This window comes from Diadema antillarum, unplaced genomic scaffold, assembly GCF_040938485.1.
Source record: "Diadema antillarum isolate AM-2024a unplaced genomic scaffold, OU_Dant_1.0 seq00001010_RagTag, whole genome shotgun sequence".
Lineage (NCBI taxonomy): Eukaryota > Metazoa > Echinodermata > Echinoidea > Diadematoida > Diadematidae > Diadema > Diadema antillarum.
This window is the reverse complement of record NW_027271846.1, coordinates 866,731-885,725: the sequence shown is the minus strand read 5'-3', so window position 1 is coordinate 885,725 and position 18,995 is coordinate 866,731. Positions and strand designations below refer to the sequence as shown.

General features: G+C 37.8%; 1 protein-coding gene across 1 annotated transcript in view; it reads right to left on the bottom strand.

The window, feature by feature from the left end:
* LOC139742629 (endothelin-converting enzyme homolog) overlaps nt 1–18,995 on the bottom strand; it is a 162,977-nt gene that overhangs the window by 44,886 nt on the left and 99,096 nt on the right. Inside the window, exons 5-6 of the mRNA XM_071653154.1 lie at nt 8,611–8,738; nt 3,118–3,270 (exon numbers count right to left, since the gene is read on the bottom strand). Coding sequence (XP_071509255.1) covers nt 3,118–3,270; nt 8,611–8,738 — 281 coding nt within the window. The remainder of the gene's footprint in view (nt 1–3,117; nt 3,271–8,610; nt 8,739–18,995) is intronic.

Here is an 18,995-nt window from a genome sequence, read left to right as displayed (position 1 = left end):
CCATGTTTATTGGTGAGGTGCAACAACAGACAAACTTGATTCAAATTTTGATGCACATGTGCAAAAACCAAATTTAGCCAACAAATCATTTCATGTTTGTTACCAGTTTCTGTTTCAAAATCAGAGCTTAATCAATCCACCACCTCTCATAATAGTGTGGGTTTTTTTCATGTGAAAAAAAAGAAGAAAAAAACCTGCCCCATAAAAGCACTAGCAAAGTACAGCCCTCACCCAATAATCTGGAACACCAGCCAATGCCTTAAAAAAAGCAAGAGCCCCATTCAAACACATGAGAAAAACCTGTCCCGACCCCTCCTGATTAAGCGGCGACTACTGTACCACCATCACAAAAAAAAAAAAAAAAAAGATTTGAGTCAAGATTTAAACTTTTCTGAGTGTGACAAGAGTTACCAGCAATGAGAGGAATGAAAATTCCTCAAGTGACATAAACAGCCAATAAATCACAAGGGGTGGGGTAGGGGAAACGGACACTTAACAGAAAATTCCACAGAGGGAGCTGCTTCAACGATTCCGACCACTATTTAAGTAACAGTGTCACAGTTCTAACCTCAACCAAATAAATTAAATGCAACTGATTGTTTATCCTTGCTTCAAAACTCTTCCTTTGCGATGGATTGTTTATGCTTTAAGATCAAAAACTCTTCTTTTGCCAGCAGTCACTATGGACAAATTGCCAACGCTGGTTCGTATGCGATATTCCTATCTTTTTTAAAATCTTCTTTTCAAAGTTTTGAAGTGAATTTACGGAAGGCATGTCAAAGTTCACTGGCCTACACTCCGTACTGCGATAGGCCAGGCCTTCATGGGTTGTTGTGGAGGAATGTTTTTGTGTTGAGTGAAAGCAGCCACCTGCAGAAATATTGTCGCGCACAGACTCTTGTTTTTATTGGGTCTCATTCACGGGAGTTTCAGAGAAGCTTGGAAAGGGTAAGAAAGTTTGCACTTAAAGACTACAATCCCAAATTTGCAAATGCACTAGCTACCATGAAAGTATTCAAAAAGCTCTAAAACTTTCATAAATTTAGTTTGGAATAATTATCATGATATCACTTTTTATCTAAAAAGAATTGCTTTGAATTGTTAGTATATTCTAGAAGTCTCACAGATCACTCCCTTCTAAGAAAATTGTCATTCATACATGAATTCAAAAATTTCAAAACTACATGTAGACAACACAAGGAAGACACACACACACACACACACACACACACACTAACAAACAAACACAGATACACTGTTGGGGCATATCTTTAGGAATAACTACACCAAAAAATGAGAGATACTGAATCTTTCTTTCATATTGAAACAAAATTCCTGTCTTTTTCTGATCAAGATGTCCACACATCAAACCTGTATTATTGCAAGTAGGTATAGCAAAGTAAAAATATTAGTGCCATTTGATTCAAGGGTAAGAGAGAGGAAAAATAATGCCATTAGATGAGAAAACTAGAAAACAGCCTGATTTGGCTGTAAAATAATACATCTGACATTAGCTCAAAACCCAAAACTTTGCATACCTGCTGTCTAGCAGATGTTTCGAAATACAAGTAAGTTTTCCTATTTCACCTGAAGCATTTTGTCATAGTATCTTTAAATTTCCTTCTTGGTTGAAAGTTTGAATTTTAGCTTAACTTCAGAGCTAATTTTCTCACACTTTCATCATTGCACTAGTCAGCTCACTCACATACTTCTTCTTGGCAAGTTTTGCATTAAAAAAAAAATGCTGCGGATCATAAATCATTTATTTTAAAAAATTAGAGTCCTAATTACGATAAAAGGAAATATCTCGAGGTCGTAAAATCAATGTTTGCAGAAGTCATTAAGGTTTTAATATGCCAGGCCACAAATTCAAGCACTTAGTATTTGTTTATGATGTCATACTCTTTTCTAGTTTGTATACTGACTTGATTGCATAAGAAAATACCAACTGATGAATAGAGGGAGATGGCACCGAGTGGTGCACCCAAGCAACTGTTTGCGTACTTGACTCTTTCCATTCATCACCTTCCGTTATTTTGCGACATTCCAGGGCACGAGAACCATCATAATGAAATTAAACATGCTAATTGGGCTATTGGATTCCGTGCCACTACATTCCCCGGGCGCCTCGATCAATGCTACAGCTCGACTGATTTCGACCAACTCCCGATCTATGGTGTGAAATGGAATCTGTGTACAGTCAAGTCGTGCTGGATACTCTGGCAGTGGTCAACCCTGACCCACATTTTCTTTTCTTTTTTCAGAGGGATGATAAGGTAGCGCTTGAGCCATAGTGTTAGAATCCCACCAGCATATAACCCATTGAGGACGAGTCCCGAGTGTACTCGGGCAAGCGTCCGTGGGAAATGCGTGTTGTAGCAAATCAAACTGTCCTCAACGGGTTAAGACTGCATATCTGATGTACACATATAACATTACAGAGTGACGCATCCAAGCATACATGTGACTTGCATCACCAATGTCAGTTTAAGTTCATATGTTTGTTTTTGTTCCATTTTTGCTGAATTGTAATTTTAATTAAAGTTAATTGCTTGATTTTTTTCAATACAATGCCCAAACTGTTTTTGCTTTACTGAAAACATGCTGCCTGAAATGCAAAGCATGTGAAAGAACAGTGTGACCTTTTTGGTAAGTCAGTCGTTTGGTTATTTAGTCACATAATATGATTGCTTGTTAGTAGTTATTTCTATTTGTCTTTTTTTTTTACATTTCAGGACAGCTCACTATGCTTTCACTCCCAAAACATTTAAACATCATCATCACACAGGAATGGTACAAGTATCTCACATTTTAGTAGAACGCAGATGAATGCAATACATAGAGGTCAAAGTTCGCACCAGTCATTCTATCCTTTGTGTGGAAATGATACATGCTCTGATTCCAGCTCACTCTCTCTCACTTTCATTAATTTCAGACTGCTACACAAAATTAAAAAACACAAAACAGTCACGAAAAGTAACACCACCAAATCAAAACAAATTCTCAACTGAGGTAAGATTAATTCCATCTTGACATATCATGTTGCACATCATCAAAGTGACCCACAGCAATTGTTAATATCGAGAGAGCTCGACATGGGAGAAGAGCGCGACTCACCTGGAGAATGTTCCTCGAGGAGTTCTTGTCGTCGCTGCCGATGAAGAGGCTGAAAAACGGCTGCTCGCTGTACAGCGACTCCAGGACCTTCACCGTGTGGTTGAAGTTGTACGTGCTGGCGTTGAACGTCCCCGTCACATTCCAACCTCCTAACTGGGAGGAAAGGGGAAAGACTGTTTGAATTCTGAGCCCCAGGATCATGACACATTTGAGAAGTTTCAGACTTACAAAAGAACTGTTATCTTTTTTAAATCCAGTTTCTAGTCACAATGTTGAACATGTTTAAAAAAACAGGATGTTCAGACACTGAAATGAGTCTCCTCCTCCCTGACTTGTAGTTGCTAATGAGAATAATAATGATAATAACAATAATGATGATAATGATAATAATAATGATAATAATGATAATAATAATGATAATAATAGTAATAATAATGATAATAATAATAATAATAATAATAATAATAATAATAGTAATAATAATGATAATAATAATAATAATAGTAATAATGACCACAATACATTTATTTAGCTCATTTCCCTTCCATATGATCATATGTGATTTGAAATGAAATCATTAATGGAACAACTGAGTTTTTAGATTATTTTTGAAAACACTGAAAGATTGCTGGTGGCAACAACCAATGAATACTCAATACTTCAGGCTGTATAATCACAAACTGTTTGACCAGTCAATCAAAAGTGCAATTCTAGATAGTTTACAAGCAAGTGTATGCACATACAATCTCAGTTACATACGCATATGATTGGGAGGGGAATTCAAGGTCAAGTAAAATGTCAACTCCTCAACCATGTTTTGGAGGTTAAACAATTTATATTGCATAATAACTCCTGACTCTTGACCATGTAAGAAACACAAGTTCTACTAAACTCTTTGTTTCCAGAAAGCAATTCCAGTTTGCCTCTGGACTTTTCATAGGTCAGAAGACAATCCGCCTAAAAGAAACATGTTTCTTGTATGTGTTCACAATCAAGTCCTGAAGTAAGTTTGAAACCTGTGAACAATATTAGAAATCTAGCCCCGTATGGACTTTAAAACTTTGTTTGTAAGCTCACAGGGTATAATCAAATACACCAGCAGGAACAGAGTCTCAACAACATACAGTCCTAATGATGCCAGGGTCAAGATATAGGTCTTGAATATGAAAGTCGTTATATGAATATGAAGATGACTATTATCAAACATGATAACAAGCATCCAATCTTTCATTTCTTTTTTTAAATCTTCTTTTCTCATTTTCTAGCTTTCTACACATTTGTTCTTGGTGTACTAATCATTGTTTAACTGCTATCTTAAAAAAAAAAAGATAACTGATAGGGACGGCAAAAAATTAGTAAGTACCTGGTACTATATTTTCCCCACTTACATACACTGTAGTGAAGGTGCTCAACAGAATTTAGCTAATGATTGCACAGTATTCAAAATATGAAAGTTTATCTGAGAAAGTAGGGTTAGAAAGTGGTGGTAAAGAGGTAAATATGACATGACCCACAATTAACCAATTCACTCCAATATCAAAGAAACAATGTGTACCATAATACAGTAAATGTATGAACCACAACTAACCACTTCACTCTCAGATAAAGAAACTCCCATAATACAGTATGAAAATGCATGACCCATTCACTTCCTGTAAAATAATGTGTTGAGTGATGAGAGTTGGTCTGTTTTTATGGAAGAGAAATTGAAGGTGAGATGTAAAGGACAGAGGAGAAAAGAGGTTGTCAAGAAGATGAGTGACAGATGTCATCATCACGAAGCATTGGAGAACTGTAGAGTGATGTTGGTAAGATATTATGCCTAAAAGATTCAGGTCATTGACCCCTTCCTTTTATCCCTCAGAACACAAAGTTTGGACACGTTTTCATTTTACCAAGAAATCCAATTTCCCACCGGATTCCAATGTTGAGAATCCATGAGGATCATGAGAGTGAGCATCCTGGAGGGCTTCAGATTTACCGGCATTACCAGCGCATGCAGACGCAGCATTCAGAAAACAGAGATGCACCAGCCATGTTGTTATAACATTATTGCCTTATTTCATAATGTGCCTAAACCAACAAAGCAATCATTTCCAACTGAGCACAACCAAAGTCATTGATCAAGGCATCTGTGAAAACAAGTCTTCTTCTCTTTCTTAAATTTCTTCTTTTATATCCTCCTCTTCTTCTTTCACTACCTTTCCTACCTTTTTTCTTCTCCTTTTTTCCTTTCTCCTCTTTTTCTCCAACTTCCCCTTCTTTGTACCTTTTTTTTCTCTTTTCTTTCTTTATTTCGTCGTCTTTTTCTTTGCCTCCTCTTCTTCTTCAGTTTTGTCTCCTTTTCTTTTTCTTTTTTTTTTCCCTTCTTCTTCTCCTTTTCAAATTCTTCTTTTATCCCATTCTTTCTTTGTCTTCTTTCGTACAGCACAATGTGTCTGGGCAATGCCAGTTTGCTGACTTCTGTTCTCCATCCCTAGCACATCAGATGGGCTGGATATTACCAAGGTACAAATTTGTATACGTTACATGCCTGGTCTCTAGGGGACATATTGGAGGGATGTAACACTCTTCTCTGGTTGTTAAAGAAGGATCTTTTGTGGACTTGACATGCTTAGTGTACATTTATCAACTCACTTCTGGCACAGAATTATAAAGGTTTCCAACCAACTTTTAGGGAGTTTTGGGCAGTTGATATAAAATGCAAAGCTCTCTTGATTATGGGGTTAGAAATGTGTTTCTGAAACATCCGAAAAAGTGCCATCGCAAACATGTTTGAGTCAGAAACATGTGTCTGTAGAGTCAATAAACGTAAAGTTGTTTTGAAACATGTTTATGATACTCAGACTTGCCCACGTCAACCACTGCAAATGACACATCTCTGCTCCTCGAGTCAAACTGCACTATGGAGCTGTGCAGTGCCAATTAAGGCCTCCCAATCAACTCAAGACAGAGCTGACAAATGCAACATCTCGAGAAGCACAATCCGAAAGGCGTTTGCAAACGTGTGTTGATAGTGGGTATTGAAGCAGGTTTCAAACATAAGAAAGTTGATACTGTAAAAGTTGATATTTTCATGCGACTACTTTTTTCACGCTTGGTCCGGTAAGAAGAGTTTTGTGTGTTTTTAAATCCGCGGAATCTAGACTTCACGCACAGGAACATATGGCAAGCAAAAATATTCATGTGCTTTTATTTTCGCACTAGTCTTTGGTTGCGCGAAATGCGCGAAAATGACAACACCGCAAAAATTTCCACTTTTACAGTAAATGCAGTCTTGGTCTCTTACATGTCTAACTTTCATCCCATGTCTTCCTTGAGGGGTAGAGCAGTTTGTCAGAAACAGAGGGAAGATTTGGTAACACACAACCATCGGCCTCTTGACTGAAAAGCAGACGTGGCCCTAACTGGGTCAGCTTGCGTCACCCTGAAATAAGTCTCATTCATCAGGAGTGTGGTCTAATTAAATTGGTTGTAGCCATCCGTAAGAAGAAGGATGACTTCCAATCTAGGGCTGAAGGTCAAATCAAATGATGGTCACTACCTCAGGGACATTATTATACGCTGTAACTGGTTGAGGACCTGAGGGATATCAAAATAACTTTGTTGGATATTAACCCTCTGGAAACCAGGTGGGTCCTATCAAAGGTGATTTCAAACTCAAATAATAACTGGATCAGTGCTCTTTTATCCCCTTCTGTCCAAGGAAAGAGTAGAAGAAAGGGATCATATAACTTGCATGCAAATGAGATTAACACAGGAAAATATTTTGAGTTTTTTTTTTTCTTTTCATTTTAATTCAAATTTTGATATCACCCTTACACTGATTTGATTTTATACTATTCTTCTTTTTCAAGCTTACAATTAAAAAGATTGCTGGAATTCTAGATACTCCTACCTTGATGGATAAAGATGTTCTGGTGTTTTTTTTCCCCCTTTTTTTGGCTCCACCTAACACTTTCTGATGGTGGGGTAAGCAGTTACTATGACGATGGTGCTCATTTTTTTTTTTTATATCAACCATTTGCAGGGGACCTACACTGACAATTTGTAATTGACAGTCTGTATACTGCTAAGTTTTATTTACAGCAGGGAATGCTAGTAAAAAAAAAAGAAGAGACAATGTACACGCAAAGTATCCAAAGTCATTACAAAGAGCAGAGATGAGAAAGAAAAGAAGGAAGAGAGAGTGTGTGTGTGTGTGTGTTTGTGTGTGTATGTGTGTGTGCTCGTGTATGTGTGTGTGTGTGTGTGTGTGTGTGTGTGTGCGTTGAGGAATAGATAAATGATTCAACAAGTTTCCCATGTCTTCACCGTAATGCAATTGCAGACCCCATCTGGATTTTTCTGCTAGATTTGGTTAATCAATTTACAACCAATTCGGTGGATATGTACCCCCCATCCTTTCGCAATTCAATTTTAAATTCCAACGTCCGGCGACACCGGTGTGTCCCCCCTCCCAAGGTTAGGACACCTTTAATGTCCACACATGGAGAGAGGCACTGATCAAAACAGCACTACATGGTCACAGGCCACACTTCAGATCTATGTGATGTCATCAACATTCACACTGTCCACATCACGTGAACCTTGCATCACCAAACCAACTATTTTAAAAGTCACCAGATAAAATATCTATCTTTATAAAACATCTATCCTTATAAAATATCTATCTCTATAAAATATCTGTCTTTACAAAAATGTCTATCTTTACAAAATATTCTATCTTTACAAAAAATATCTATCTTTATATATAATTTTTTCTACAGTAAGGTCAATTTCTAAACTGAGGAGAATGCCACTTTTTGAAGTAATATCAAATTTAGCAAAAGTGGATGTTCCTAGGCCAGCAAAATTAGTGATTCAAAGTCAAACATGTAGGAGTGCCCCATGAAGGGAGTGGGGCTTTCGAATTTGACAAGGGTCTATACAAGAACATACATTATTTGTGACTGTGTGGGATAGAGATGAGAAATATAAAATTTGATGGAATTTTCAGATCAGTCAAACAAAGGGTGGAGTTAATCAAAGACATTATATCAATGACTAGAATCCAAGAATCAATGAAACAATGTACTTCTGAACCGTTGTAATAATTCTGCAGGGTTATAGCAAACACATCCACAGTCCTTGTTGGTACAAAATGAATAAGAATCAAGTTCACAATATTAGAAAAAAAAAAGTCTTCAATACTTTAAAAGACATCAATACCTATACTGACATTTAATGCCTTCAAGCTTTCAAATTTAGATAGAAAAGTATTACTCTGTCAAAATGTTTTAGGTCCAATGTGGAAAGTCATACCATGTGCCTCTTTGTAGATTCTGCGATGCATGGTACATGTATAAAATCATCGTACATACTCCAAAGGTACATGTACATATATATTTTATACTTATCACAATTATAAATTTGCTACCGATAGTGCTGTCTCTATCTGGCTGCATATGATGCACCTTAAAAACATATGTGATGTACTCTTGGATGACACACCTGATTGGCGATGATGTCCAGAAGTGGTTTTGCTCCTAGCTTCTCAATGATATTATCCTCATCCATGCAGGATATAAAGAAGTCCTGAGCTTTTAACTCGGCGCTACTCGTTGTGTTCAGCTCACTTTCTGTGGAAAAGGCAAAACAGAACAAAACGAAATGAGAAAATATCAAATGAAATCATTCTAGGAAAGCATGTGGCAGTATATGGGAGATATAGCAGACTATGAAGAAATACCTCCCCTGTGCATCTTATCTTTAGTAGATATTGACTGACTGCACAGTCTACACAGTGAATATTAACTGTTGCTGTGCATTTTTAATTAAAGTAACAAATCATCTATTATTTGAGTTCTTTGTCATTCATAGGTACAATTTTTTTTTTCAGTTGCAGAATCTTCAAAACACTTTTTGCTTGCTTAATCTAGATCTGATTATTACATTGGCAACATACTTTAGAAGACTGAAATTCATTTCTTTCACAGAGTGGGCATATTGCTGTAAATTTCTTTCTCATGTAACAAGCTCTATTTACATCCTTTCCGGTAAGATATAAGCAACAAAATCCAGAGTTGCCGATTTAATTGATGATGGCAAGACAATGATTTCTGCAGCCAAATTTCCCCAAGACCCAACGGGTTAAAAAAAAAAGAAGAAAAAGATGTCCATCCCTTCCCCTTCACTTGACCCTGTACAGGCACCCAGGGACCTCAACATCCCCCTGGACCGTTTTCCCCTCTCCCAGCACAGTCCTCATGTATGACATGAGATACAGAGTGATCCCTTAAGCCGGCGGGATGACACCCGACACCCCCGTGGACGGAATAATGAAATGTCTGCACCACGTGACCATCCAGATTGGTGTCCACCGGCAGATGTTAGGCGGAAATGATGAAGCAGGACGGTGGCACGCGATCCGTGGCTGCTGAGACACGTTTCAATGATTTTTCCGTAATAAAATTCGAGCCGTCCGCGTAAATCTTCCCCCGTCGTGCCTTGATACCCACACCCCTCGCGTGGAAATTGACTCGCTCATAGGGTTACACGGCATCATCTGGATGTGGTAAAACGTGCAAAATTGCTACTTAACTTGGTAGAGTCTTACAAATCGATGTCCCCCGAGAAAATGACAGTGTGTCGATCCAGAACACAGGTAGGAATACCTTGAACCTTCTGTGTGCTTTGAGTGTCCATTGCCATAGAAGATCCCACAGTGTTGTACACATTGTCCAATGTCCCTGACACAGGTAGGGTTAGGGACACTAACTTGTACTATATATTGTTCCCATTGATCTATAAAAGCAAAGTGCTCAAATGAAACAAAAGGACTTCTTTCTGTTTATCTTTCCCTGATTCACAAAACACAATCACGAGCAATATGGTTTACTCTATTACAACAAATGTGACATGATACAGAGCTACCAAGTCTCACGCATTCTGCGTTCTGCGTGAGACTCAAGCATTTAGAGGCAATCTCACGATCTCACGCATGACACCCATTTTTCTCACGCATCGGGCCAAGTCTGCAACTTGGGCCTATAATAATGAGTATAGCTCAAAAGATTAAAATGATAGTTGCAAATGAAGGTATATTTCCCTTTTGTCTTTCAAAATTAGTTAAAAAAGAGTCACTTAAGTATGCACCTGATTGCACCAGTAAGAGCTAAAAATTGAAAAAGCTCCCTACCGTGGGGGGCCACAGGGGGGAAAAACCCTCCCACACCCTCGCTCTCGCGTGCACATTCGCATGCCGAGACGCCGAGTCATGAAAATCTCACTCGTAAAATTTTATTGAACTTGGCATCCCAGCATGACATAAAATAAAATGTAGATTTTAACTCGAACCTGAGTATCACAATGAAACATTGAGCTGGTATAGCTATGCCAACGCTGCACACTTGCACTGGTACGACGGTCCCTGACCAGTAAAAATCACTGTCGGACCAGTAACTTTTTCAGGAATTTACCAGTAAAACATGGAAAACTGGGTACCTACTGGTCTTACAAACAGGTAGGACCAGTAGAGAAAAAATGGGTTAGTGTGCAGCCCTGGCTATGCTTTCTTACTTTGCTGCACACAGAAGCATGTCCAACTTTCTTTCAGCCCTTACATTCTACTTTACAGTTTACCTTGACTATAACGATTGTTAAAGTACGGCACAGATTACAAACACATAGAGAACCTGAAATGCTACAATGTATTACCATGAGTGGCACAAGTTTATAAAGTCTTCTGTTGGATTGCGAAATTCATCATTTTCCAAAAACCCAAGGGACAGGCAGTATGTAATACAGCATCATCAATTTAATCATTGTTTCATGGGTCTATACATAAGTTAGTGGAGAACTCCCACTGATTTTCAAACTATTTACATTCCAACAATAATTATAAACTGGTTAAACTGGGTACAGAATTTCAGAACTTATAGTGATTGGGATAAGGAATAAGAATGTTTTCAAAATCGTCAGAAATCACAATGGACAAGGATGATGACATAGCAGCTTAACCATAGGAATATATGGGGGGGGGGCTCAAAGAAGCAGCACAAAAGAAGAAAGCATGCATAAATTCTACACAGGTGTACTTGTTAAGCAGGCAGTATTGTCATGGAACTGCATTGCTACATTTCTGAAATATGTAAACCTCCTACTCATGCATTCTTATGGTGAAGCTGCTATGTCATCATCCTTGTTCAGTGTTATTTATTTTGCAGAATATTGCTTTCTCTGCTCAAAGACAACAATTAATTCCATAAATCTAAACATGGAGCTGTCGATTAATATGTACTACATTATGGTAACTTAGGAAAATCGTCGGAACTTCCCCTTTAATGGGTCAACGACAGAATTTCAATCTTTCCTGTTACTATCACCTCTAATGCGCCTTTTAATTTTCTTTCTTCTTCTTTTCCTTTTTTTAATCCGGCCAGCAGCAGATGAGATGGATACCTTGCCCAACAGTGTGAAGTCAGGCATCTTTACGGAGTCGACGGAGCGCAACATGAGCTCGACGTCAACGAGCCATCTGCAAAAGGCAGTTTGTCAATGTGCATTTACATCACAGCATATACCTGCAGACAGGATAAGGTCACGTCGGCGCTACCGTCGGAGGAACATATGGTGGGAGATCGTCATCGGGTTTTACACGCGATTCACATTCAGCCTTGCTCTGGATGTTCTCTTTCTGGTATATATGCACTCTCATTCTGGGCCTGAATTGGCCAAAAACATTGTATCATACAGAGACGAAATCGTATGACTGCCAGTTAGAAGCCATTCAACTACACACAACTAAATCACATTATATTCTCTGAGAATTCAATCTCTCCCTCCCCCATCCTTTCCCTACATGTACCAACAGTCATACAACATCTGATGTGCAAAAAAAAGTATATGGATTCAAAATTTTATACAGCCAATTTTTTCTTAAATGTCAATGAAAAATCACACAAGGTTGTGGCTTCGAATAAAAGACAAGAAGAGACATTCTAAATGCAGTGATTCAAGAACTGCTTTTTCCCACACTTCTGTGTGTGCTCATATTTCAAACGAATTACGGTGCAGTCACAAACATTTTCCAGAAATAGAAACACAGAAGGATTTTACGTGACCGAGCATCAAAACACACACAAAAAATGTCAACACACTTTGATTTTCAAGTAGGCCTAAAAGTACCTGACTTGGGTCAACAAGGTTTATGTCTTGGTTTGGGGTATTTTTGACAAGAACAACCCTTTTTCTCTCTAGACTTGAAGGAAAGAAGCAGAACAGTTAACTACAGCTTTTAACTCTTTATGTGCCACGTTCGCACTTCCGACTCAGTCGACGGCGTGCCAACTTCGCATATTCTGCTCAACAAACAAAGCCGCCAAGACCGATCGATAAACCGCTAATTACTGCTAATCCCGCGGCACAATGAAAGCATTTCTCGAGCTTTTGTTCCTCTCATATACGGCTTGCATTCTATGTGGTGATCGACTATCAAGCGATGTTCCTAACTAGATTTTCTCGTGCATTCTAAGTTTCTGTCACGGTTTTATGTGCAAAAGTCATGCCTTTACAGTAATGTAGCAATTAGTCATTCAAAAGAAAAATTGAAAATAGAGTCGTCATACAATTTATATCGAAACAAAGTTTGGCATTCCTCTTTAACTTTGTCTACTCTTATGCCCATCTTAACAGAAATTTGTAGAAGTTATACAAATTGGAAAAACAAAATTCTTTCTCAAAACGTGACTACCTTCGTGTCTCAGAATAACGTGGCACACAGGGGGTTTCCACCATGGCACATAAAGAGTTAAATGTCTTTGTATTTCCCATTTTTATTATCTTGTCTTCCTGTTTGTTTTTGATTTGAGAGATTCTTTAGGTTTGGCGGATCACTGGCTGGGTACCTCTGCAACTCACTGACAAATTACCCTGCATGTACGGCAGTTTTCAAGCAGTTGCAATGAAAAACAACTCGCCACAAGAATCCATTCATTTGAATGTTTCTCTTGGTGTTTCATGCATATATATTATGAGATACTGTGCATATGTACCTTCCAGGAACTTAAATAAACATTTATAATGCAGTACTGTGAATTTGAAAGAAAAAAAATCTTTGCCACAATGGTGTTAATGAGTTCTAAGAAAATTTCGGTTTGATATGACCTTGGCACACTCCCTATATAGCAGTAACTATGGAGATTTGAATCCCTTCTCCATTCCTCTTTAAGCACGCATTTGTACACGTTGTACATGTACAGTATGTCAGAGCCCTTCAGTACATAAAAGCAGAACTTTTTGAGTGCATGAAACTGTTGCAAATTTCATGAGTATAAGCCAAAGTTCATGAACGTTAAAAATGCGGGCAAAAATCTTTGTCTACAAAATGCATGAATTCCAGTGGCAATTTGTAAAAACTATTAAAAAAAAAAACCAAAAAAAAAATCATGTCAAGAAAAAAAGTCATCCACTATAATTTGCAAAAGTTAATTTTACGAATGTTTCTGGTTTTACAGTGTAGACCTTTAGTTTCAGAGCTATTTTCTTTCTTTTTTTCAAAGTAACATTTCTATATGTTAAATCTTTAATCATCTGTTTTCAACAGGCTTGAGACAGGCATGCAATTTTGATGAGTTGCAATGTAACATTATGGCTGAGGAGCTCCCTCCTTCAAAAGCTGACATTTACAAAAGCTCAGCCATCAGAGAGAAGAGGAAAAGAAAAACAAACAAACAAACAAAAACATGGCCAGGGGAATGTCAACTGTAGACACATTTACGGAATATCCTGCTATAGATGTTTCACTGTTTTGAGCATGAGTCTGTGTTTAAGTGTGTGTGTGTGTACACATACAAAAGTGTACATGTATGTGTCAGAAAATGAAATTCAACTGTTTATATACAAACTGATTTTGGTGTTTGCAATGGTCATACCAATTCCTTTCAAGAGCTCTATTTGCCTTCAATTCAGTGCCAATGTCAATTGCGATACGAATAAAATTGCTGCCAGAGCAAATGACAAGCTATATCTGAACGATGTATGTGTACATCTTTCTGTTTTTGGAAAGGACATGCTAAAGGACAAGTGTACTCTTTAAACTGTTGTCCTTTTCTTTTTCTCTTTTTTAACGGGGGGGGGGGGGGGGGGGATACAATGTAGCCATATGTATATGTGTACCATGTAGGATGTAGGCCCCTACAGTTTTGGTTATACAATATCTTATTAAAAGAGCTTGTGTGAAGTTGGGCTTGATTTATGCTCTAAGTCTAGTATGTGTTTCTTTCACTCAATCCACATTTTTACATTAAGTTTTTGGTCTTCTTTAAACATCATCATGTCATTGCGAAACTGAACACAGTCTGTTTGGAGCGATGTAAAGTCGTATAGTAAGTACACTGTAGGCCCCTACCTGTAAGTAAACCTTATCAATTCTTGATTCCACAGGTTGGTAGCAATCGGAAGCAATCTCACAAAATAAAAGTGCAGTAGGCAATTTACCCTTGTCTAACCATAACTGATGAAAAGGTGGGAAAGTGAAGCTTTAAAAGCCAGGAATATAGCTGTAATTTTGTTTTTGCTAAAAAGAATTGCACCAGAACTGAATGTCATCAATGTGGGCTTTGGGGGGCATTCTGATCTCTATGTCACCAGTTCACGGATGTTACTACCACAGGGTATTATTTCACGTGCGTGGGAGATGAAAGCAAAGGCTTTCACAACATTATTCTATGGTGGCTTTGAAAAACAAAAAGCTGCTTTTCCAATCAACTGACTATTCCAATCAACTGACTACCAGAGGGACAACATGGTGTCATGTGGCTCCATTGGTGCTCATTTTCCATCTGATATTGTTGATGAGTATCTTCTTTAATAGACAACATGTCACTCTGCAAACATAGACAGATACAACATGAAGGGGTGTTCTACAGTGTACATGTATGTTGCTGAACGAATGGTTGATTTAGATCCTACAGCACCACCCCCAACTCCGATCCGAGCTACAGTCTAACTATTGGATTAAAAAGCATTGCTGAAGGAGTGGACAGGGCCTTACGGCACCATGACTACTACCAAGGTGCAGGCAAATTTCATAGCTTTGAAATAAGTCAACATGCATTTGCACTGAAAAGGTCCTTTTAACCTTGTTTCCAGTTTTTTGTGAATGACCAGAGACCTATAGGCAGGGCTCGACACTAACGGTGGCCCAGTGGCCCGGAGACACTAACGGTGGCCCAGTGGCCCGGAGCCACCAAAAACGCACGTCGGGCCACCAAAATTTCAGAACGTAGAATTTGGTGGCCTGATCGGGCCACCAAAAAAGGTCGGATGTTTGCCTTTGGGCCACCAAAAATAAAAGTTAGTGTGGAGCCCTGCTATAGGTACATGTATCACTATTAAGCTCTAAAATCAATCCCAAGTTCAATTCAACTACTGTTTGGGATAATTTTAGGATCAATCAGTCCTCAGAAGTGAGGAAATACATGTTCACTGTCTATGTATCCTTCCCAACTATATGTTGTAGATCTGAGCTGAATCTGTCCAAACTTTGGGTTCATTGTTTGGTTTGATACAGTTCTAATGTTAATGCAACATGGCCCTTAACTATTTCGCACATTCAAGATTTCCAAGAGACAATGATGTCAGAATAAACCATTCTATAAACAGTTTATTGCCATGGAACAAGTTTTTGTACATCTTTTGGTGATGACAGCATAATTTTCAAAACCTTTGTACGCTGGCATGCTTTCATATCCATTCTAATGTCACAATACAGCTCAATCAACATTTTAAATTTTCCTGTTTAGTATTGAACCACATCAATGATGAACAATGTGCTTTTAAACGGATGGCATAGTATTGGTTGAGGTGGGGATTCTGCCTTAAACCCGTTGAAGACCTGTCCCAAGTATACTCGGGCACGTGTCTATGGGAAATGTGTATTGTTGCAAAATCAGTCCGTCCTCAATGGGTTAACTGTTTACGAGATACTTAGAAACCACTTTATGAAATGTTACAGAGCTTACAACTCTATGTGAGGAATTTAAAGTTCATTTGATGACAATCGGTTTAAAAAAAATGACTGAGATATCCAAAAACAAAGTAAAACAAAGTGACCCCATAATGTGGGTCCACCTTTTATTAGGATCACTTTGTTTTGGATATCTCATCCATTTCAAAACCAATTTTCCTCAAGTAAACTTTGAATTCCTCCTAGAATGATATGCTCTTTCATATTTCATAAGAGCTTCCTTATTACCTCAACAATAACAAAGAAAATCATTAAAAAAAGTTAAAAACCTGAAGCCCCATCTCAACCGAAACTGTACCAGCCCTTTAATGTATAGTAGAACACATAAATGTTTCATTTGTTATTTATTAAAGTTGGTCATATGTTGTCGTCTTAAAACTTCCGCACACCTGCCAGTAGTTTCCTCTCTTCTATTTTGGTAGCAAAACCCGTGTGTACCTCGCCTGGCTAATAACACACAGGACAATGGCACTTCATGCAAACAACTAAGGTGTCTGCATCCGTTGAATGCGAGTCCTTTGGTTGTCGTCGCAGAAGTGCGTGCTATGAAAGTTTTGGCACAAAAATGTTGCACTCCAACAAACCCAGAGTTTGGGGGTTATGTAAAACCTTGGCTCCATAAAGTCATACGAGGAAAGATAGCACAAACCAACAATGGCTCATTGGTCTAGGATTTCAAAGACCACAATCAATGGCAAAATTATGAAAATCATTCCTTTCCTATTTTACAGATTGTATTGTCCCTTTCTTCTAGAAAGTTACTTTTTATACATAATTTCTTGTCTTTACAAAATATTCACTCGTGGTGTATTGTAACTGCTTATACATTGTTCAATCTTTCATAACAAATTATTAGATCTTACCGTATCATTTATTCATCCTTCATCCATAACTACATTGTGTATTGTATGCCCAAAGCATCTTTGATGCTCTTTTAAAATATGACTTCAAAGGAATTTCCAATAATTATAATGATACATTGATTTATCTACACTCCTTGTTTTGTGTCTGAGGTATATAAGTGACCAAAGAGTGCACTGGTTTTATGAAGGCATTTTTTTCCCCTAAAACTTATAATTAGAGAAAGCCATTCATGTCCTTTGTATCTATCATATATTTTGTCTTACCCATTTTCTTTTCTCATCAATTGGTATTCATGTTTTCTGTTATTATGCAATTGTTATTTATGCTTATTCTGTAAAGATGACCCAGCTGTAATGCTGCTGACCAGTGAAATTTTCAAACTAATAAACCAATAAGAGAATAGTATACATACTAGAAGATATCATAAGAGTTGCCTCAAACAGATCTATTATTGTTATTTTTATTATTATTATTATCATTATTATTATTACTATTATTATTATCATCATCATCACTATTTGTTCATTTATTTATTTATTTATTTATTTATTTATTTATTCATTTATTCATTTATTTGGCTTTCAGTCTCAAATATCAATATTACATTATTCAAAATCAAAACACACAATCACACATGATCACGACCACACACAATTACATTCACTTTGACTTCTGGAAGTCACCTTGCTGTTGTTACTTGTATTTATTCTGTACCCTGTAAGAAGTGAGATTTTGTTGCTAAATGTGTAAGAATCTGAAATGAATATGAAAGGGCCATTCATACCTGATGGTAGAGAATATTATGGAATTTCAGTAAAAGCTGCAAGGCATCTCTACCCGCGAAAAAGAAAAAACAAAAACAAAGGATTGAACACTGGGTGCAATTATCTTAACTTTGCATGAAACATACGCTGTCATGATTTGTAGAATGACCTGTGATATCACAAAAATCAATACTTTTGTTAAATGCAGCTTCCATTTCCCTTTCGAGAGTGACTCTCCCTGGAAACTCACAAAACATGCAGCTACATGGGCTGGCTATTGTTATGTCTCTTGAATGCTGCAGGCACCACAGCAAATAGTGCACATTTACTGCAGTGACAAAACTTAACAATATATCTCTCGTGCCATAGCAACCTTGCATTTTCTCTAGTGACTAGGAAGTTCAAACATCTCATAGGTTTTAAAGGTTTAGACATTTTCCAAAGAACAGACCCAGAAATGGATCTCATGACTTGCTTTGCAATTAAACCATTCTGTATGGGAAACTGGTGGCCTGTGTATTAAGTCAATGGGAATTTCAGAATTCAGTATGGAACAGGTTAAAAACATTTCCCAAGCATGCGAGGAAACTGTTATTGCAACAACATGCATGAATCTACAGGAAAATTGATAGACCTGCATTTGTCCTGGGGAAGTAAAAGAAAGGAAAAAAATCTTAACCTGTTGAGGATGGACTGATTTTGCTATAACACATATTTCTCATAGGCTCTGTCCTGCCCGAGTATTCTCGGGACTCATCTTCAACCGGTTTATCATTTAGCTTTCCCTAGAGTACTCAATGTGTCTGCCAGTGACATGGCGATGGATATCTTGAATCGTTCATTCAAACATCCCACAATAACCACAGAATGAACGGGGGCGTATGTCTTTCCAGCTGAGAAAGCATTCATGGGTGACTCCAGTTCTCAGAAAGAAATGCTCTTCAGTTTGATATTTGTTCCCTTATACGGTGTCATGTTTGTGCCACTTTCCAGCTGAATTCTCTACGGAACCCTCAGGCAGGAACGTACAGCCTGAATGCGAGCAGTTATGTGCCAGAAGATGGATCAACCCAACATACATGCACACATAGTTGTGCACCATCAAGTCAAAACCTTAATGCACTCCAAGCTTTTTTATCAAAGTGCCCCAAGCTTTTACATCGGTATTCCATAATCCATCTAAACTTGGCCTACATGTAGCTGTTGATTAGTAAACCCATTTTTTTTAAAGTGATATTAGT